Source organism: Myxocyprinus asiaticus, chromosome 6 (assembly GCF_019703515.2).
Source record: "Myxocyprinus asiaticus isolate MX2 ecotype Aquarium Trade chromosome 6, UBuf_Myxa_2, whole genome shotgun sequence".
Lineage (NCBI taxonomy): Eukaryota > Metazoa > Chordata > Actinopteri > Cypriniformes > Catostomidae > Myxocyprinus > Myxocyprinus asiaticus.
In genome coordinates, this window is record NC_059349.1 from 12,421,478 (window position 1) to 12,445,630 (window position 24,153).

The 24,153-nt window shown below is 38.4% G+C and overlaps 1 protein-coding gene across 7 annotated transcripts in view; it reads left to right on the top strand.

Moving 5' to 3' along the window:
• Positions 1 to 24,153, top strand: part of kmt2cb (lysine (K)-specific methyltransferase 2Cb) — a 171,666-nt gene that overhangs the window by 17,508 nt on the left and 130,005 nt on the right. For all 7 annotated transcript variants that reach the window (XM_051700822.1, XM_051700824.1, XM_051700828.1 and 4 more), the window contains exon 3: positions 10,554 to 10,642. In XM_051700822.1, the coding sequence (XP_051556782.1) occupies positions 10,554 to 10,642 (89 nt within the window). The remainder of the gene's footprint in view (positions 1 to 10,553; positions 10,643 to 24,153) is intronic.

Genomic DNA, 24,153 nt, shown 5'->3' on the forward strand with positions numbered 1-24,153 from the left:
ACCGATAGTGTCATACTAAGCAAATTTGATATGAAAAACGCAATTGCTGAAGCAACCACATCATTTTGCGATGCTTTTATGACACATTTGGCTCACGTGTTGACTCTGTCGTGATTTGCTAAGGTTGAATCCTGGTGCGCTGCAAGTCCAACGCTCTATCAGTTGAGCTACCATGCAACTTGATCGCATCTGAATAAGCTTGAAAATGTAGTTAGTCATGTAATGCAAATATTAAAATGTATTGACTTATAAGTCATGCACTATATTAAAAGTGTTTAGATGTCATAAGAGAGCTTTGTGAGGAACAGAGTGAAAAGTAAGTGTTTATGAACTGTTAATCAGCCGTTTACTTGTAAACTGTGTGAAAGTGAAAAAAGTAATTGTTGTACCGCCTCTAGTGTTCATTTCAGCAGGAAACTGCCTTGATACATACGAGTCACGTAGAACTCATTTTGCAAACATGTCATTATATTAACGTGATTCTATGAAACTTGTTCTTTGAGGTTGTACAGTCCGATTGGTGTATAATGCTGTATATAAAGTTACCAGCCAACCAGCCAACTGGCAAAAACTCCATACCAATATTTGGCCATTTTGAACACCACCAGATAACTGTGCCAGGTTTAAAATGTATTGACAACCTTGACAATTGACAGTGAACATTTTCTGTTTTTAAATATTTTTGTGAATTCTGAATAAATATTGCGAAAACTAAATGTTTGTTTATATACTGTATATACTGTATATCACCATTATATCAACCACCCTGCTCTTGAAATGAGGGGGGTTGAAATCAGAGGGCTCGGGACAATGTTTTATGGGTCGGAGTCTGATGAGTAGGCTACACCAAAGTGGATCTTAGTGGGTCGCACTAATACCAGGGCCTGAGGCAATGTCTTACGATGGCCCTGGATATCGGTATCGGCAGCAGTCATAAAAAAAACTCATATTGGTCAACTGACAGATAAAATCTAAACTTCTCTAACCCAGATTTGTGGCCTGTGGTTTTGTAGTTTTCATGTGCCTCTGTAACCTCGAAGGGTGATATATTTCCCCCTTTTACCAACGTTCAGCCTTGTTAACTGTCTGCTATAGGAAGTCATTTGCAGGGAGGAGTAATTTTTGGCATGGAACAGACTGCGATTTGTCTCTCCAGTGGCACTGGTAATTACCCTTCCTTCCCTCACACTCCCTCTTCATGCCAGCCCAAGAGAGGGGCTGGCTTCTCTTTCAACACTGCATGCTGTACCTCCTCCATCTTCAAACTGTGAGACTTTAATTTGAATTCTTAACAATTATCACCTTGATGAAGTGATACATAGATCAGCAAGGAGGGCCTCCCGCGGGATTCTGACAGGCAGAGATCTTCACTGCGCATTTTGTTGGGTGGATGTGTGGGAACACAAGTAGATGTATGATTGTAGATGGATGTGTGCATGTTAGTGCAAACTTAGGGCAGTGACTCTCAACCGGTGGATCGTGACCTAAAAATGGGGTGCAGGTCAGTTCTGATAGGGCATAGAGAACAGGAAAAAACTATTATTGGCTGCAGAGAGCATGTAAACACTGAAATTCAAGAGACAATTGAGAACAAAAATGTAAACCAATTATTACAGTTCAATATTTGATTTTTAGGAAATTTTTATTTACTTTGGTACAATAATCTTATGAGTTAAATAAATGGCTCATAATTGGGTTTGAATTATTAAATTGACTTATTTTAATAGCTTGATTATATACCTTAATTATCCTTCTCTATAGCAGGGGTTTTCAAAGACAGTGGGCCTCCCTTGTGACACAACGTACAGGACGGCGCTCCCCCCCCCCCCAACTCCCACACGTGTGTGCGTGTGTGCACGTGTGCGTGTGCGGGCGGGCGGGCAAAGGACTACTGAATAGAAACTCTTCTTGAATGTCTATGTTTTTCACGTACCTCATGTATGTTAATAGCTGTGCGCATCTGGCGACATCTGTGGATTCGTCGATCTGGAATGCAAACAATGGGTTGTGCCTGATGCTGTCTAACACTTGCTCTTTCACATCCTGTGCCATGTCAGAGATGCGCCGATCCACTGTGTTGTCAGAGAGTGGAATAGAATCAAGCTTAGAAGCCGCTGCCTCTCCTACCATCAAGGAACACATATCTTTGGCTGCCAGCAGAATCAATGTCTCTCCGATGTTATGTGCTTTGCCCGCCTTGGCAATACACAGCGCAACGTGATATGAAGCTTCAGTGGCCTTTACATTTAAGTTGACAAATTCTCAGACAACTTTTTTTTTACCTTGACAGGCTTAAAGTTTTCTTTGTAAAAAAGGTTTTCCCGCTACCTCAGCATGTTTGATGTCAAGGTGTCTGCAGAGTTTAGCAGGTCACATGCTGTCATTAGCTAAAATCTTCTGAAAAACGACACATAAAGGTCGTGGTGCATCAACTGATCCTGTCTTTGTAAATCCTAAAGGTAAATACTGCTCATCGTATCGTTGTCTTTTGGGTTTGACTCCTGAAATGGAAGGATTCGGATTTGGTGGTCTCAGAAACCACTCCATTGTAATTACAGACTAATACATCACGTCTGCTTTATTGGTGGGCTTGACAAATATCAGAGAATCTTCACAAAGATTCTTGTTTAAATAATGTTTTAAATATAATATAATAGTTATACTCAATATATATATACTATATATATATATATATATATATATATATATATAATATATATATATATATATACACACACAGTTGTGCTCAAAAGTTTGCATACCCTGGCAGAAATTGTGAAATTTTGGCATTGATTTTGAAAATATGACTGATCATGCAAAAAAAACTATCTTTTATTTAAGGATAGTGATCATATGAAGCCATTTATCATCACATAGTTGTTTGGCTCCTTTTTAAATCATAATGATAACAGAAATCACCCAAATGGCCCTGATCAAATGTTTACATACCCTTGAATGTTTGGCCTTGTTACAGACACACAAGGTGACACACACAGGTTTAAATGGCAATTTTAGGTTAATTTCCCACACCTGTGGCTTTTTAAATTGCAATTAGCGTCTGTGTATAAATAGCCAATGAGTTTGTTAGCTCTCGCGTGGATGCACTGAGCAGGCTAGATACTGAGCCATGGGGAGCAGAAAAGAACTGTCAAAAGACCTGCGTAACAAGGTAATGGAACTTTATAAAGATGGAAAAGGATGTAAAAAGATATCCAAAGCCTTGAAAATGCCAGTCAGTACTGTTCAATCACTTATTAAGAAGTAGAAAAACCCACAGGTAACCTCAAGAGAAATACAGGCTGCTCTGGAAAAAGACGGTGTGGTTGTTTCAAGGAGCACAATACGATGATACTTGAACAAAAATGAGCTGCATAGTCGAGTTGCCAGAAAGAAGCCTTTACTGCGCCAATGTCACAAAAAACCCAGACAACACCTTGACACGCCTCACAGCTTCTGGCACACTGTAATTTGAAGTGACGAGACCAAAATAGAGCTTTATGGTCACAACCATAAGCGCTATGTTTGGAGAGGGGTCAACAAGGCCTATAGTGAAAAGAATACCATCCCCACTGTGAAGCATGGTGGTGGCTCTCTGATGATTTGGGGGTGTGTGAGCTCTAAAGGCACGGGAATCTTGTGAAAATTGATGGCAAGTTGAATACAGAATGTTATCAGAAAATACTGGCAGCCAATTTGCATTCTTCTGCACAAAAGCTGCACATGGGACACTCTTGGACTTTCCAGCACGACAATGACCCTAAGCACAAGGCCAAGTTGACCCTCTAGTGGTTACAGCAGAAAAAGGTGAAGGTTCTGGAGTGGCCATCACAGTCTCCTGACCTTAATATCATCGAGCCACTCTGGGGAGATCTCAAACGTGCGGTTCATGCAAGACGACCAAAGACTCTGCATGACCTGGAGGCATTTTGCCAAGACGAATGGGCATCTATACCACCTGCAAGAATTTGGGGCCTCATAGACAACTATTACAAAAGACTGCACGCTGTCATTGATGCTAAAGGGGGCAATACACAGTATTAAGAACTAAGGGTATGCAGACATTTGAACAGGGATCATTTCATTTTTTTCTTTGTTGCCATGTTTTGTTTTATGATTGTGCTATTCTGTTATAACATACAGTTGAATATGAATCCCATACGAAATAAAAGAAATGTGTTTTGCTGCTCACTCATGTTTTCTTTAAAAATGGTGCATATATTACCAATTCTCCAAGGGTATGCAAACTTTTGAGCACAACTGTATATATATTAGGGCTGTCAATCGATTACAATTTTTAATCAAATTAATTACATGGTGTACAAATTAATCACAGTTAATGGCATATAAAAATATTTGCTGAGAAAGCCCCTCAAATAACAATAGTTCAATATATAATGACGAAATAATTATACATAGTTATCTTTAAATATTAAAATTATATATATATATATATATACACATGTGTATGTTGGGCCCTTGACCCCATCTACTTGACCCCATATCATGGCTGATCCTGCACTCTGACCCCAGCTTAGCTGGGATATGTGAAAAAAAGAATTTCACTGTATATATGCAAAAATGTATGATGTGTGACAAAAATAAAGGCTTCTATTCTATCTATGTTCTATAACATAATTTGTTATAAAAAGTACAAAAGATGGCATGAGCAAAATATAATGCATCATAATTTGTCATTATGTGAAGATTCGCTGGCCAACTCACTGAAAGAATGCTCTCACCATGTGTCTCTCTGTTCTTCCTTCAGGTTACTGTAGTTATCTTAGTAAGCACGCACCACTGTTTTTGTCGTATCTGGCTAAACAGTGTATTTTTAAACGGAGGTTGGCTTGACTTGGTACGCCATAGCCATTGCCATATCCACAGGCTGACCACCTGTGATCGGATTACCAGAAACGCATCTTTATACCAGGTGTAAACGGGGTCTGTTACTACCGTGAACACTTTGAAGGTCTGGGAGAACTGCTTTACTGCTACTGTAAATGCACAGACAGGCTCTAACTGAATGTGGCTATATGTGCAGGTAGTTTCAAAATGTTTCAGGGAAGCTGCATGTAGGCATGTATATAGCCATGTTAGTTATTGTTATTTTGTCCACAAGAACTGAGGTAGTCGAAGACAGCAGCTGTCTTTGAGGTATAGGGCCAACCTAAAATTTTAGTCAGTGGTAATGATGTGGAACCGCTGTTTACGTTAGGCCTCTTTCTTTACATTACATTGTATGTATTTGTGCTCTTAGTGGGTCTCACCACCTTTTATATAGACCTAAACTCCATGTGATCAGCTGAATTTGAATGCTTTGCTATGCCAGATCCAGCTATAACACACATCATGTGTTTCTCTAACAAATGTTTCTAAGGCCACCAGGAGTCTGTGATTGAATCGGTTCTAAATTCTATTCAAGAAATAATGTGTGACCTTATTGCTGAATAATGATTACTGTTAGAAAACGTTCGCACGCAGGTTTTTTAACGCACAAATAAGAGCATACAATTGAGTCCCAGTGTTGTTGTGTATATAATGTATTTCTATTAGTGAGTGTGCATAGTATGGGCATACACTAGGTTAGATAGTTTGAGAACTGCTTGATCTAAAAGACTGGAGCGTCACAGCAGTACCATGGCAACAGCTTCAGACTGCCATCTTTCTTAAGGCAAACTCATGTGTCTGGCAGCCTGTTGGTGCACATCTGTAAAAGTGGCTCCATTTAAAGGGTGAGACAGGAAAAAAGAATGCTTAATTGGATTCAATAAAAGTAATGAGATTTGCATTTTTATCTCTTTCTGAAAACAAAGGTGGATTTTACATCCGACCACACAGCATTAGTCAATGACATCATACAGTAGGTAACAATGTAACAAGTAGTGTTTCATAAAGACTTCTTACATTTTTTTGTCTCTATTCCAGCTAAAAAGACTCAGGAAAATTCTTTACATAAAGCGGCTGAGAAATTTCTAGAACAAGTAAATATTTCACAAATATTAGGCCAGTTGGTGGACCCCCTGAAGTACTGTTGCAGACCCCCTAGGGGTCACGGACCCTCTCTTGAAGACTCCTGGCAAAGATGATGCCTTTTGTAGGGCACTTCGAAGGGAGAATAATCCATGCTGTAGGGTTGTTCCAAACAGTTTCTAATAAGAATGACTTAAAAAGTGAATTCCAAATGACTGTTATCACCTTTTGGCCCTCTGAAGCTCTCACAGTGGAGGGTAATTGTCTTCGAAGGGAATAGGGCCTAAGGATGATCATTTCTGAATAGAATGCAGGAGTTGGATACAAAGAAAGTGGCTGGAGTTTCTAAATTTTTTTTTAATGCAGACAGTTTTTCGAAGGTTTCCTGGGATGTACAGCACGAGTAAGTGTTCTTTTCACTCAGACAGATATGATTCTTAGTCCTTGCAAACCTTGATGAATTATAATCTTTGGACGTATATGATGGAATCCATCTTCTAGACAAACCAGATTTTCTCAGTTACATATTATAATTAGTGCTGTCAGTCGATTAAAATTTTTAATTGCGATTAATCGCATATTGTTTGTAGTTAATCATGATTAATTGCAGATTTGGAAAATACTGAAATTTGACATCATATAATCTTCTATTCCTATTAAAATGCATTTATTTCCATCTTGGGAAAGAAAACAAAACAATACGTAACAACATAATGCTGTATCAATTCTATATTATTTATTATTTCACTTTCCTCTAGCATCAAACACCACTTTGACCTCCACACTTGCAGACAAATACGTCTCATTCTGTGTTTTGGTGATAGTTAAGAGTTGGTGTGCTTCCATGGTAATTAAAATGCGCTTTACACAGGCTGAAAAATACTTGATTTCTATCACAAGTTCCATCTGGGCTTATTTTTTACATCAACTAGTGCTAAGAGGTCCTTTCTTCATAATTTTATCACTGACAGGGTATCACTGTTGTGTGTGTGTTTGTGAAATGTGCATCAGTGTAATGACTCCAGGCAGACACATTGCAAAATTTTCACCCTCCCAACAAGTGTTTATGCTGTATTAACGGTAAATGTGTTAATTGCGATTAAGAAAAAATAAGGCATTAAAATTTTTTTAATTGCATGCGTTAATGCCTTAACTCTGAGCTCTAATTATAATACCTTTCATTAAGAACATTAACTAAAATTACTATATTATATATGAGTATGTAGTTTAACAGACCTCTTCTAGTTGACACATATTTTGATGACACCGTATATAACTTCATTCCGCCAGGCTCAAATACATAGTATGTAGTAGGAATGCATCATGGTGTGGTATAACTGAATATTTATGTCTATAAAAAAATCTATTAGTTAAGGGTGTACATGCTGTACAACCCTGCTGTAAAGACCAGCAAAGGTTGTTTTGGATGGTGGTTTGTTGGTGTTCCTACTCAACTTCTTAACAGCTTAACCAGCAATAGTTCCTTGGTTAACCAGCTTCTTCAAAAAGAAAAAACTGGTCAACCAGCCTGGTCAAGCAGTCAAACAGCATGGCTGTGCTGGTCCATCAGGTAGACCAATGTGAATATGCACATCTAAACTAGTCATTTCAGCAAGGAAGCCTCCATCTCTTGTTCTTACTAAACATTGTTCAAGATGTTAGCATTGTACTGTTCTGGATGAACATGGCCAATTAAACAATTCAGACATGTTTATAAAAAGACAACGAGTGAAAGTAAAAGAATCAGAGAGAATCGTGGGAAGATTCTCCACTCCTCCAGGAAAGCTAAGTTTTTGGAACATTTCCAAACCAAAAAAGAGAGAGAGAACCAGAGGAGAACAAAGAGACAGAAGGAGACAGTCATGTGAGGAACGCCCGAGGGCAGCGTGGCAGGAGGCAGGAATGTGAGAGATTTTGGACAGTTGACTGCTTAAGCCAAAGATCACAAATAAAAACAAACCCACACATACACATCTCTGAATATGTGTCAAATTGTGTGGTACAGCAGTGCTGTCTAGCTGTTTCTGTTCATTATATACAGGGTTCTTACTTTCATGGAAAACTGAGAAATATCAGGGAATTTTAAAATAGTGTTTTCCAGGCTGGAAGGGTCATGGAAATTAATAAAATAATAAAAATCATAGAAAGGTCATTTAAATTTCTATAGTGAAATACATTTTTATAGTTATGCTTTGCTCTACAAAATGTCATTGGCTAGTAGTGAAGAGCTTGTGTAGAGTAAAACCTGCTTGCAAGCCATAGAAATGTATGAGCGAATCATTCTTTCAAAGAGATAATTCACCCAAAGATTTAAATTCTCTAATCATCTAATCATGCCATCCCAGATGTGTATGACTTTCTTCTGCTGAACACAACACGGTGTTGTTGATTTCACTAGCTGGCTTTCCATACACATATTTTTATGTGCATTTTGGGATATTGCATAAACACTGCTGGATGGAAACACCAAGATGCGATTAACATCTCATAACTTTTTTGGATACATTTTTTATTCATTAAGAAAAAATGCACATAAACTGTGATGGAAATGCATTTACCGAATAAACTCCTATTGAATTTATTAGGAATACAAGATGCACATCAAAAAAGTAATGTGACTGAATATTTCGGTCATAACTGGACTAACCAGCAGACCAATCATCGCATCTGAAATGTTGCTCTGGTCATTCTGCCTGTATAGAGTTTGCAGAGAAATGCAAGTCGAATACAAACTTGAACTGTGCTGCAGAGCAGGTTTATTGACACTTTTGAAAAATATATTATAGATCCACACGGTAAAGGCATAAGGATGGAGAAACGCACACACAATGCACTCCCAAAATGCACTGTCGCAGACATGAGACAAAGTTCCTTAATGTTTTGTCTGCGTGCAATAAGTATTTTATTTAAAAAAAACACAAAAAAAAGAGTACAAGTTCCCCCAATGAGACGGTTCTGTTCTTTTGGACACATGGGATGGAAACACGGCTTTACTTGCACTTTGTTCTTGCGATATTCTGATTTTTCTCATAAATTAAATTCGCAACTTGGATGGACACGTTGTTGTTGTTGCTAATGAATGACGTGTGCAAACTACGTCAGAAGAAAAATGGTTCTAGATCGTCACCACTGGGGTTACTTTTGTGAGTGTGAATGCAAGAGGGGAACCAACTCTAGAAAGTTACTAAGGGAAAAGGACCAAGACTGTAGGTGGGAAAGGGGCTATTTACTTCTGGGATGGCATGAGGGTGAGTAAATGATGAGAGAATTTAAATTTTTGGGTGAACTATCCCTTTAAGACAGTTCAATTAATTGGTTAAACCGGTTCATGCATCTGAATGATTCATTAGCAAATTGTCCTAATTCAAAAAACCTTATCCAAAAATTCTTAATCACAAATCACTGGAAATGTAAGGAAAAGTCATCTAAATTAATCAAAGTGTGGGAACCCTGTTTATAGACAGTTGGTTCTCGACCTTTTCCTCAGCTGGGCCGAATTAAGGGCCAAGAGCAAGTCACGTTTGTGGCAAAATTAAAATTAAAATATTTGGGAGAAAAAAGTGTGCCAAGTTTTGGTGTTTTTTCTTTTCTCTTTTCTTTTTTTTTTTCTGTATCAACATCCAAAAACACGTAGTGATGTAGTAAGTGATGTATGTTGTCATGAAATCCGAGACTCTCCCATCAATGAAATCTGATCTCAAGTGGTCACAGGAGACACATTTGAGATGTATGTTAATACCAGGTGTAAACACCAATCTGTCTCAGCTGACCACCTGTGATCTCATCACCCAAGATGGATGTAGTGCCACGTTCCAGATGAAGACGGAAGTGGGAATACCCGAGTTTCCACTTCCAACCTCAATGCGTTGCAGTCAGTCAGATGTCACGGTAACATGTACACACCATAAGATGGTACCATGACTCAACAAGACCATTCTTATTCCAATTGTGACTAAAGCATGAAAGTCATGAACACAAAATTCTCGTACATAGTATCTTCATATATTTCGTGCAGTGAAAATACGTAAAGGTTTTTTTTTTTTACATTTCACAAACGCAGCTCCGCTTAATGCTAGTTTGCCTTTGCTATCTTGGAAATTACGTCAAAAGACGCTTTTCGCTGAGGTCAATTGATGAATCTACTTCGACTTCACACGTCAGACGTCCGACTTCGAGTGTAGTTCCAACCATTATTTTCAAGTAGGAGGTGGGAAAATGCAGAGTTCCAAGTTGTCTGGAATGCACCATTAATATCAGGTGTAAGCAGAGCCTATGAATGAATGAGACCAGAGCAGGGTTGTGTTTCCACAGTGAGACATGCTCCACCTTCATGGCTTCTTAATAAGTGAGGAAATTACATCTTCATGATGTTCCTGTATTGAGTGGTAGCTTTAATGAGAGGTCTCTCACCAGTTACATCCTCCTCAATGGACATAAACACAGCACCACCGCCCCACCCTTGCCCAGGGCTGTGGACACTCCATTAGTAACCAGTGACAGCTGTGACTATATTTAACTTATTCATGATCAACAAGTCTTTCCTTAAGCAAGCATGCCAATTAATTTATTGTTGTGTTTCTCAGGAATCGTGGGCGAGGGAAAGCTCTGGTGGAGGATGAAGACAGCACAGATGGAATGGAGACTGCAGAAACGGGAAGCACACAGGAGACAGGTAACTCAAGACTTCATGCTATTTTCCTTTTTTCTTCCTTTCTTTGTCAGACCTCACTAAAGAGAGAATTTACTAAACGGGAACGCCAAATTTGGGCTCGCTATTTCAGCGTAAAAACCTGTGTTTAACTCACTTGTTTAATTTCAGTTTAAACAGATGCTTTCTGCACTTGAATAGCACTGTGGCATGCGTATTTAAAATAAGGCTTTGGGTCTTATTTACTAATAAATGCGTAAAAGTTGCAAACTTAAGTGGGCAGAAAAGTTCTCATGGAGAATTTCCACTGGATTCACAGTAGCATTTAATATAGGCCTACACTAAAAGTTAACCTGTCCTTCTGGAAGCCCATTTCCGCCACATGAAAAATAAAGTGCTTCAGTAAGTCATAATTATGAGATAAAAAGTTATAGTTATGAGTTGCAAACTCATATACACATTTTCTCATTGCATAGAATCATAGTGCCCTACTGAATTATTTATACATTGAGAAGTATTTTAAACATTGTTTAGAAAAAGAAGCTTTTACGGAGAAAGAACAGAATTGATGTAGCTGAGGTGGTATCTTTCAGTCAACAACAAATTTTAACCTCTGCTCAATGTCATGGTTAAAGGTGCATGCACCAGAAATCTTGGTTGAACAGTATTGTAACTGACAATTATGATATGTTTTAGTTATGACTTGGTATCTTATAATTATGACTTTTAAATCTCATAAATACAGTATGACTACAGAGGCATGTTTTTTTCATGTGGCATAAACACGCTTCCATATACACTGATGAGCCAAAACATTATGAATGCTCACAGACGAAGCGAATAATGTTGATCATCTCCTAACAAAGCCACATGTCAAGTTCTGGGTAAATTAGATGGTAAGCGAACAATCAGTTCTTGTAGTCAACGTGTTAAATGCAGGAGAAATGGGCAGGAGTAAAGACCTGAGTGACTATGACAAGCGCCAAATTGTTATGGCCAGATGACTGGGTCTGAGCATCTCTGAAACAGCAAGGCTTGTGGGGTGCTTCCAGTCAGCAGTGGTGAGTACCTACTGACAGTGGTCTGAGGAGGGACACACCGCAAACCGGCGACACTGTGTTGGGCACCCAAGGCCCATCGATGTGCGAGGGCAACTAAGGCTATCTCCTCTGGTCCGAACCGACAGAAGGTCTACTATGGCACAAGTCACAGAAAATTTGAATTATGGTTATTGGAGGAATGTGTCACAGCACACAGTGCATCGCACCCTGCTGCGTATGGGGCTGCGTAGCCGCAGACCTTTCAGAGTGCCCATGATGACCCCTGTCCACCACCAAAAGCGCCTACAATGGGCACACGAGCGTCGGAACTGGACCTTGGAGCAGTGGAAGAAAGTTGCCTGGTCCGATGAGTCCCGTTGTCTTTTACATCACGTGGACGGCCGTGTACATGTGCATCATTTACCTGGGGAAGTGTGGGAAGACAACAAGCTGGTGGAGGGAGTGTGATGCTCTGGGCAATGTTCTGCTGGGAAACCCTGGGTCCGTTCATGTGGACATCAATTTGACATGTGCCACCTACCTAAACATTGTTGCAGACCAGGTACATCCCTTCATGGCAATGGTGTACCCTGATGGTAGTGGCCTCTTTCAGCAGGATAATGCACCCTGCCACACTACACATATTGTTCATGAATGGTTTGAGGAACATGATGAAGAGTTCAAGGTATTGCCCTGGCCTCAAAATTCCCCTGGGTAGGGTTGCACCAGCTGTGCGTAAGTTCTCACGTAAGTTAGGATGTAAAGTTCACACTAAGGGCTTAGTAACTACTAGTTAGTTTGTAACTAAGTCAGTGCTTAATTTGGTTGCACCACCTGTTCTTAAGGCAAGACTTAACTAGTAGGTCATAAGCTCTCCGTAAAGTAATGCGTAGTCGCATAATATGAAGTTTACCTTAACTGATCCAGTAAGCAGCCTTCAAATTTGTACACAGAAGTATTAAAAAGCCGTGCATTTCAGTTTTATCTCATTACGGTTAATGTTCAAACCTTGTTTGCTCACATAACTGTCAGATGTAATAAAGTAAATCCCCATTAAAATATGATATGTAATAAAGCATGATTTAATTAATTATATATTTAGCTTTATTCATTAATGATATATTTATGTAAATAACAATATTCAAGAACTGTATCTAAAATGAATAAGGGGTGATAAATACTAATACAACAGGCTGGAAAAATAGACATTTATTCATTTTAATATCTTATATATTTCGTATATGTTGAAACTTGACACTGGGTGACGCATCCTGAAAACGGCACCGTTAGAACGGTTTCATGCTGAAGAGCTGCTTAAAAGTACTTTTTTTCTCTCTCGTAAATGTAAATGAGTGTAAATGTCAACATCATCATATATGTTGAAAGGACTGAAGCCTGTCACGCAAAACATGAGCTCATTGATGTCATAAAATATCAGACTGCTTTTTTATTCCAATCGTTACTCCTGGTCAGAGGCTTCCGTAAATATTTAGTTTATACGTAGGGTTACGTCCTACCTAATTTGAATGGTGCAACTCTCAAATATTTAGTAGTGCATAAATTGTGACCTAGTGCCCATTTACGCCACAGCTAGGCTAAATTGTAACATACGTATAGCTGGTGCAACCGGGCCCGGATCTCAATCCAATTGAGCATCTGTGGGATGTGCTAGACCAAAAAGTCCAATCCACGGCGGCTCCACCTCACAACTTGAAGGATCTGCTGCTAATGTCTTGGTGTCAGATACCACAGGACACCTTTAGAGGTCTTGTAGAGTCCATGCCTCGGCGGGTTGGCACTGTTTTGGTGGCACGCAGTGGACTATCAGCATATTAGGCAGGTGGTCATAATTTTTTGGATCATTAGTGTATCCCAGATCGAGCTATAATGCACATAATTTTTGCGTATGGGTGGTTTGAGTTGAGTGCAAAGTTATTGACGCATCATAATTTCTGCATGAAAACGTTTGCACAGGTTTTTTTTAATACATGAAAAAAAATACAAATATGTGTGTATGCATGGTTAGTGAATGTGACCCATTTTCTTTTCTTCAGCACAGGCTTATTATAGATTGTTGCAAAAGTCAATGCTATTTGCGTGGCGCAATAAAAGTTCTGCTGTTACCACTCACAGAAAGCAGGTGGTAAACAGTATTTTATTTAGAGGTTTGTGTTAGGGGTGTGCAGCGAAGCAATTATCTGTATCTGTCTCTGTATTCGGATAGAGCCGGGTGTGGGCGGGGCTTAAACCGGAAGTGCATTAAAACTATATGAAACACCCATTTTTAAATGTTACTCTTACGTTTATAGTTTCTATTAATAAAATATGCCTTGTGTATGCATTTTAAAATAATAGCCTAATAATAATTATTATTAGTAGTAGTAGTAGTAGTATTTTACAATTATTATTTAATTCAGTAATAATAATAATAAAAATTCTTACCAGATGAAGCTGAATTTGAAGGCTACATTACCTACAAACAGATGATGAAGTTGAGTGCATTTTCAGCAGTTTAAAGTGTCAATTCATATGTCTTGATCGCAGTAGTGGAGTGAAGTTGTACAGTCCCAGTAAAGTATGCCAGATTGTGCTGCATTCTCCTTAGCCTAGCACTTAGAACCAGCCAGCAAAATGAGACATTGCATTGCGCAAACTGGGCTGTTAAATGATTAGCATAATTCCTTTAGTGAATCAGGTGCTAAAACAACGCAGACAGCGCATGCAATTAAAAAACGCTATCAGCAGATGCAATCCCCCCACATTTTCTTACTTTCAACCTTCTTCAGGCTTTATCTTCCACTCTTTCCTCTATTCTTTCTTCTCTCCTCCCCCATGTACCCTCTCTAAATATCTTTTCCACTGCTCTGGGTTTCCTGTGTAAGTCTTTTCAGCCGCCATATCTCCTTCCTTCAAAATTCAGAGCGAGCGAGGCAGCTTCTCCTCCAAGGCAGCCGAGGCTGTTCCAATGATAAACAAAATCACAATGTGGAGCCACAAATTGATTTTCTTTCCCAGTTGTGCAGTCAATCTAACTCAAACCTCGGCCAGCTGAGGAGGAGCTTTCAAGAGGCTCGGCCATCCAGACTTCTTGAGTAGGATTGATGAGATTTTCCCCCATCTCTGCATGGCTCCTCTCTCCAGCTCTAATTAAAAGGATTTGACTCCAGCCACAGCATTTATGCTCTGGAGTCCACTCCCCACCACCCCACCTCTCAAAGTGTGTGATGGTGGTGCACAGTAGCCAGTGGAGGCTAATGCCCTCTAAAGGCCTTTTAAAATCTCTTGTGCATTTTTCACTCATTTTCTAGACCCTTTTGGCTGCTCATGGCTGGTGGCCATACAATGAAAGATATTCAAAGTTTCTCAGAACTTGACGTGTGTTCAGGTTCACAATCAGCTTGATTGCTTGTTTTTGTTCTATTGTGTTTATACCATTTAGCTTTAAAGTGGTCTTTAATTGGTTGTGTTCGCTAAGGCAAGCATCACTATTGCTATTGCTTGTAATTATGGTTGGGGATTTGAACAAACCCCTAACCATAAGTATTAAATTATGGCTTATAACTTGTCCTGAATGTTTTACAGGAAATATACCTCAAATTGTATGCCTTATTGAGGTGTGCTAATACTTTTCAAAGTGATCAGACTTTCATATGGCCAATAAAACAGACAGACAAATTCCGGAGTGTCTATTTACATTAAGTGCAAATAGCCCATCTTGTTGGCAGAGGCTATTTACACTAACTCTGCCCACCACTGCTCAGACCAAACTCAAGACAGCCATGACAGATTTATTTGGGGTCAACTGCTCATCAAATGAAGGCGGGCATATTTGAATTTTTCGCGATGGGGCAGAGACATTAAACTGGTTAACGGGTTAGACATTTAGTGGATTAAGAGATTGGATAACTAAGTGACTATTTGCGCTCTAGTAGTCTGGTGGAAACAGGATTTTACGACAAACTGTGCCCCCATATGCAGCTGTAGCTCTGGGTGTAACAACGGTATGTGTATGTGTTGTCATGCTGGAGATCTGGGTTCAAATCCCACCCCTTGACATACTTTTTCCCATGTCTCTACTCTTAATATTTCCTGTAATACTACTTATAGTAATAAATAAAAGAGATTCCTCGCAGTGATTTGGTCACAGTGAAGGTTGGGGTGTTGAGAGAAGGATTTGATCTGGATAAAATTAACCATGGTTTTACTGTAGTAATATTGTAGTAACCATGAATTTTGGTGGAAACTGTATAGTTCTGATGTACTAACCATGGTGTTACTACAGTAACATGTTGTTAATAGTGGTTAATAGTAACCATGTTTAATTTTGTGGTTACTATGATTTTACTAGAAAAGTACCCAGGTGATACTATTGTTACTGTAGTAAAACCATGGTTAATTTTTGTAAGGTAGGGTTAGGTGTAGGGGTTGGTGTAGGGTGTCTGTGGAACTTGCTGCAGTGATGCCACTATACTGTATGTTAGTATTTAAACAGGGGTGTAAGAGTATCTGCCACTATTTGCACTGGAGTGCAAATAGCATTTAATGCTATTTGGACTCAGTGCAAAGAAGATGCTTTTTGTTGCTTTTTACACTTAGTGAAAATAGCATCTGCCACTATTTGCACTTAGTGTAAATAGCATCTGCCGACAAGTCCTGTGGATTTGCAGTGATGGAGGGAGTTTGTGGACAGAGGATTTTTTTTTCCACCTGCTGTCACTATGTATAGAACAAGTGCAACTGAACTCATGTGATCCACTACTAGTTGACCCAGCATGCCGACTAGTGAAAGAACTAATTGTCTAGTCTGCGGGTCTGTTTCCTTCCAAGTTACGAATTTTGTTTATGTGCAAAATCGGAATATCGCAAAAACAATTTAGCATTTAAGAGAACAAGATCTTCACTTTTGTGGAAATTGGTGCAAAACAGAAATGAAAATGGAAGTTGAAGCCACTGTGGCTCTTTTTTTAAATGTATTAAAATATTTGGGGTATTGAGCGTGCAGAAAAAACACTCTGACGAACTATATGTTTGCTAGAGTTATGCGTTATGAATAAAATACCATATGAAGTTTATTTTGCAACCAAAATCTCGCTATTTTGTATGCAATATCCCTTTTTATGCTATTTAGTTTTGAGAATGGGCTCTTTTAACTTGGGCCAGTAAGCAACCACCTAGCAACCACCCAGAATACCCTCATAATGTCTTAGCAACGCCCTGTCAACCACCAACAACACACTAGCAACTGCATAGCAATGCTCTGGGAACCACCTACAACAGTGGTGGCAAGTGGCGGCAAATGGCGGCAAGTTTGCTTGGTCAAGCAACACTTACATTTCCCTCAGAAAATGTAACAAAAAAAAAACAGATTTTTTTTTTTTACAAAAAAAGCAATAGTTACACCACACGGATGAAAAAAGATAGATGATCTTCATATTTATTTGCAAAATAGACCACTTTCTACTTTCAAATTGGTTTTGTGATTCATTCGGTGAAGCCAAGTTGCAGGGACTGGTTCAGTAATAGACATCTGAATTATCTTGCTACTCCAGGAGAGCTTACACTGCCTTTGAATGTCAAGCCACTTTCACCTTTAAGGTTGGAAAAGTCAATAATATGAGCTTGAATCTTTAAAGGTGCTGTCTATAACTGCTTAGCCACCTGAACCCCACAAATAACCATTGTGTCAAGGTCACCACAGAAGTAAATGGCACCATAATTATGAGAGACTCTTAAGAGCCCACTCCTAAGTCTTTATAATATTCTGGTCTCTAAATAATCATAAATCATATGTCTGATGTCTATAGCACAAATGTGCTGGATGAGTTATGCAACAAAGTTTAATATATGGGGTTAGCGGTTCGTTCAAAGGATCAAAATGTATGAGCAGTAGTTTACTTTGCAAAAAGACTCCTATTTGTAGTGGTTTTTGTAGTTTTATGGAAGCTGTTGTAGTACATCTGTATTGATTACACTGCAGTGGATGAGATGAGTACAGGAGGTGGTTGAATACAGCTGTGGTTTCAATGCGGTCTATTTTAAACCACAACTTGCTCTGCGCTCTTAGTCACAGTTGACTCACACCTCTAATTGTCTAGATTGTGTATGTTCTGAGGCAACATTTTTCCCAATTTCTCTCTTATTAACACACAGCACATGTGCTCTCCATATTTTCCCATAAATCAAATGGGATATGTGTTTGCATTCAAGCAGAGATCTTCTGGTCTTTGGTTTGTGTGCTTTTGTTTAGCAGGCTGCTGTTGACATTGTAGAAGTCCGGCAGTTGTTCACACATCATTTGGGATTTTCACAATGAAAGATATCCGTATAGAACTGAATGGCTGGTTCACTGGAAACAATTAGTGCTGTTCAGAATATATAAACATTTCGTGTATGAACATTAATTTGAGGTAAAGGTACATAGGCAAAGGTCATGCAGGCTTATAAATGTGGTCAGTCTCATTAGTAGAAGCTGTGACATTCCTTTTGAGAGATGTTCGAATGAGGGGAAAAACATGCTATGCCTACAGTTATTCATTGATATTTATACTGTACATTCATATAGCAGATGCTTTTGACAAAGGCAATGAATAGATGAGGAAAAATTTAAACATATGCAATTCATTTTAAGGAGCCAAGTGTTAGCAGTGCAGCAATACCTAAATTTCAAAAGTTGACCAGAAGAGTAGAGGTGTATGAGAACAGTAGTGAGAAAGAGTACGAATGTTTTTGATAAATTGAAAGCACATTATATATGGTTATAAAGTAGTTTATGAAAGGGCTCACAGAAGAGTAATGTCTTTAGTTGCATTAAATATTATGTCTTATCGTGTACATGTCATAATAATCAGGCCACGTCCACACTAATACGTTTTCGTTTGAAAATGCACCTTTTCCTCAAATGTTTGGACTTCTGTCCACGCTGAGATGGCGTTTTGACAGCGAAAACTGAGCTTTTTGAAAACGCTCTCCCAAGTGGATAAATTTGAAAATGCTGTTTTCACATTGTCAGGGGAAACGGAGATATCTGAAAATGATGACGTATTTGTTGTCATGTGATGCAGTCATGTGATGCAGTCATGTGATCCATTCAACCCAAAGCAATCAAGATGGCGGCCCATGTTGTAGCGGTGTTATTGTGCCTGCTATTCACTTTGATAGCATTGTTAAAGATATATGTTACTTTGTATAACTTTCAGATTGCATTCTTTCAAAGGCAACAGGAAGTTTACTGTAGCGAATTTGGTAGTATTCCAAAGTAAGAGCTGATAATGATTAGTGGGAGAGCAGACATCTCAGAGTCTGCTTGGGCCTACTTGGACCTTTGCTTGTTACGGTCTTGAGACGTCTGTTGGATTATTCATTAAATAATGAATAATTGTGCGTCTGATTGGTCCAGATGCTGCATTACTCTGAATTGCTGTCTGGCGATGGAACACGAGGACAGTTGCATTTCAGACCGTACATGGAACGTCAGTTTTTCCGCATATGCAGTAAGGGGAGTTTTCATAAGTTTTGTGTGGATGAGAACTTTTGGAAAATGCTTGAAAACAGCTGTGTGGACAGAGAGCGCTTCAAAAACGAGGATGCAAGATAGTAGAGGTTGACAACATATCGGTTTTACTGTTATATCAGCACCGAAAGTTGCTTTTAGGGGGAAAAAAAATCTACGGCAATAGTTGTCAATATTTTTATTTTATTTTTTTACTCCTTTTCCGGCACTTGAGGGTTCTGCAGTTGGAACTCCTTCGTTCTGCAGCCTCTAGAGGTGAAATAAAAACAGCTGAACAGTTCAGAAGCTGATTTAAAACACAGAGAAAATCCTAGGTGTGTATACAGTACAAATCTGTACATATTATAATATACATATAATCAACTTTATGACTCATGAGACAATAAATCAATAATTTAATACAACCAAAATTAATAGTAGGTGGTTTGACAATTAATTTTTTTATAACTAGTTGTTCTATTGAAGAACCTTATTTTTGCAGAGGGGATGCTAACATATTCAAATGGATGAGATAAATCGCTTATGTTGTATTATTCCTCTTTTGTCGCTATGGATAAAAGCTTCTGCCAAATGAATAAATGTAAATATAAATTAATGGTTAAAACAATGTTGCACAGTGAAGGATGAAAACTGGTCACCTTTCGTCTAAATTCACTGTTTTGAATAAAAAATGTGTTATGTACGACTCATGCAGGTTTGAGTTTTAATTTTCCAATTTGTTCCAGTAATATTATAAAAATGAGCGCTTAAGAGAGGTTTTGATTTTAAGTAGATATATGTTAATCATAATGATTTTGACTGTGTCACTAGAGAAAAAGAAGAAAGTCTGTTTTCATAATACCGGAATAGTGAACGATTATGACAAGCAGTCGCTGATGATCTAGTATTGATGAATGATGTTCCACTGTCCATGAATTACTGCTCCTACAGTGTTTAGCAGCCTAAACAACAATGTCTACTTCATTGTGTTTATATTGTAAAACATTGTTGATGGTTGTAAGGGTGCATGTTTTGTTTCCCTTATGTGCTTGTGAACTGGGAGCACATATGTTTCAAAATAAGAGTCCCCAGTGTATCTTTTTTTTCTTCTTCTGATTATTATTGGGAGTCTGGTTGCATAATAAACCATCTAGTATTTTATTCATTTTGGACCTTTTTTTTTTTCTACGTTTGTACCTATTACACTGTGTCCTAACCAGACGCGACGCCGCGACATGTGATAAAATGTATCTTTTCCATGTTAAAGGGGCATTCAGTAGTTCTCTAACTAGTGTTAGCATTGCTCTTCTTCGTGTACTTTAAGTACCAATACAACAGTGGTGTTAGATGCTGTACTGCCATCTATCGATGCATCAGCATGAGCGTCTCTGCTGCCCCCTCCAGCTCTGGAATATCATTTGCATCTGGAAAATGTCGGTAATTTCTAAAATGATTTATTACTACTATAATATAATTGCTTTGCCTAAAAACAAACATCAGAAATCAACGAACATGCTTCTAATATTAAGGACGGATTATTATTGTCAATCAATATTAATATCAATAATCTTTGGAGACTGTCTATGCTTCTCGTTATTTCTAAAGACAGTTATTACTGCTTAGCGTAAAATAAACCTCAATTATCTAGTGATACAGAATGTCAAGGTAAAGGAAAGATTAGAATTGTTTTTGATGATCAAATTTAGCATGTCCATGAATACTGTATTTGGTGAACTTTTTATGTTTCCAAGCAACCAAAGTCATGGTTTACACAAAATCCACAACAATCTCTGTGCCAAGCTACTAAACGAATGAAGACGTATGCCATTTCATTGAGATGGAGGGAGATGGGTACTATAGAAAATAAAAATACATGTTGCTTTCCGGTTGCGTTTGTAAACATAGCTGAAAACTGTCCGTTACTAACATACGTTGACTACACACATCATTTTAAAAAGTTTGAGGGGAAACTTGTATGAGTTTTCTGTAAATTCCACTGATACTATCCAGGGGGGCGCCACACTACGGCATTGTTTTAATTGTCTTAGGTCCGTTTTTATTTCAATGGATATTAACGTTTTTCAGTATAATTAATCAGGTGTAAATTATTGTTTAAAGGTCCAGACAGCTACCGAAGCAGCACATAAAAAAAGACAGTGGTCTAAACAATTAATAATGTCTTACCTGTCCAACAAAAAAGAAGCAAAATTGGCATCACTACTCAGGTTTTTCTCCATCATCAAAATTTTCCACCTTGTGAATGCCGTACTGATGTTTACTCTAGTTTTTTCCTTTGCCGGTCTTTCTGTCTTCTTGCTTCAGACCTTTTTTGCTCCTTCGGCAGTACAGCTACTGAATCTCCCATTGTCTCTGCTGCTAAATCACGATAAATAAGTATCGCCTAACCAAACAACAAAACTGTGTGCTAAATAAGCATAGCCAAGCATATCTACATAGGCGGCAGCCAATGAGCGCAAGGATTGTCTTCTTCGACGTTTAGTGAAACACCGCGGGTCATGTGATTTCAACATGGTGAATCACACCGAAGGGGGTGACCCGCACCATGTATAATAAAACACTTTTTATAGAAAACTATTATGAGTACAGTCTTCATCTCATCTGTGTGTACACCATTCAGATCACTCTTCACAAAAACACAATTCATTCGTAAATGTGTAAAACATTTAATAATAATAATAATAAACTTTATTTTATATAGCTCCTTTAAAGAAACCTCTCAAAGTGCTTTACATAGAAAGGAAAAATAAAAATAAAATATAAAAATACAGAGCTTAATACAAATGGATAAAACATGCATCTCAAAACAACTACTGATAAAACACAGTAAATAAAATGATAGTATTAAATTAATTGAATACAATTAAAAGTCTCCCGGAAAAAAATAAGTTTTAAGACATGATTTAAACTCACTAAAAGACTGAACTTCTCTAAGTTCTGAGGGTAGAGAATTCCATAGCATTGGAACATAAGAAGAGAATGCCCTGTCACCCATAGAGCGTAAACGAGTCTGAGGAACAGTTAAAAAACCAGATTTAGAGGAGCAGAGATCACGCTTTGGTGTGTGTGTGGTTAAAAGCTCAGACAAATATTGGGGAACCAAACCATGCAAAGCCTTGTAGGTAAGCATAAGAATTTTAAAATCAACACAAAACCTGACAGGGTGCCAGTGCAAGGATTCCAAGATAGGAGTGATGCGATCACTTGCCCTGGCCCTAGTCAGGATTCTGGCAGCCGAGTTTTGCACATATTGCAATTTATTTAATGTAGATTTTGAGACTACGGCAAGGAGAGCATTGCAATAATCAATGCGAGAGAAAATGAAAGTATTGATCAGCTTTTCAGCCACAGAGAATGATAACACAGGGCGCAGCCTTGCAATGTTTCTGAGATGATAAAATGATGTTTTAACAGTACTTTTTACATGTGGATCAAATGACAAATTTGCGTCAAATATAACACCCAGATTTTTCATTTTTGTTTGAAGTTCCAAGACTGAGCCCTCAATGGACAGAGTTAAGGAGCCAGCCTTCCGAAGCTGGTGAGGAGATCCAATAAACATAACCTCTGTCTTATTACTGTTAAGACAAGAAAAGTTTGAGCCATCCAAATTTCTTTCTCAGAAATGCAGTTTGACAAAAAGGCATCTGCCAGATTTTCACCAGGTTTAGAATGAATATATATCTGTGTGTCGTCTGCGTAGAAATTATAATTAAGACCCAGTGATCTTAAAAGCTGACCAAGAGGAAAAATATAAATACTAAAAAGTAAAGGGCCCAAAATTGAACCCTGTGGGACACCAGAGTGGACTGAACCAATCTCAGACCTGTAACCACCTAGAGAGACAAGCTGCCTACGATCAGAGAGATAGGACCTGAACCAGTTTAATGCAGTACCGGAGACACCAAAGACAGATTCAAGGGGAGTGAGTAAAACAGTGTGATCAACAGTGTTGAAAGCAGCACTGAGATCAAGAAGGATGAGAATAGAAAAAGAGCCTGAGTCTGAAGCCATTAACAAGTCATTAGTGACCTTGACTAGAGCCGTTTCTGTGCTATGACATTTCCGAAAACCAGACTGAAATGGCTCAAAGAGATCATTGACAATGAGGTGATTGTGTAATTGAGAAGCAACAACTCGCTCTAAGATTTTGCAATGAAGGGAAGATTTGAAATGGGACGGAAGTTGCTCAAATTGTCCAAATCCATATTTGGCAATTTTAAATGCTGCAGGCACAACACCAGTATGCAAGGAGTCATTTATTATGTCCAAGACAATGGGACACAGAGAGGCAAAACAGGATTTGAATAGACTAGTCGGTAGAAGATCAGATATGCTAGTGGTAGCTTTCATACGTGATACCTCATTACTTAGAGTAACATGGTCGAGTTGAGAGAAATTTGAGAGAGGTGTGCCAGAGAAACAAGACAGGCTGAGAAATGAAACCGAAAAAACAGATGTGGTAGCAAGAATATTTTTCCGAACAGTGTCTATCTTAGTGCAAAAAAAAGTCTAAAAACTTGTTACACAGTGTTAGTGATGCAGGCGAGGTGGTAGAACAATTACATTTGAGCAATCTATTAATAGTATTGAATAAATGTCTCGGATTATTTAAAATTATTTCAGAAAAACAACAGGTTCTGGCTGATCTGATTTCTTCTTTATAATCATGTAAGTTGTCTTTCCAAGCCTGGTAATATACATTCAGGCCAGAGAGACGCCACTTTCGCTCCATTTTACGACAAGCAGCCTTCATTGAGCGCAGATTGTCATTATACCAGGGAGCAGAACACAAAGAAGAGATAGTCTGTGATTTCAGTGGAGCAAAATCATCTAAACCAGATGTGAGAACAGAGAAATCTTGTCTTCAAGAAGATCAGAAATAGAAAAACAACTTAAAGAAGAAACAATAGAGTTTGTAAAAGCTGACAAATCAATAGATTTCCATTTACGATATTGTACAGTCTGAGAAGAAGAATTAATGTTTG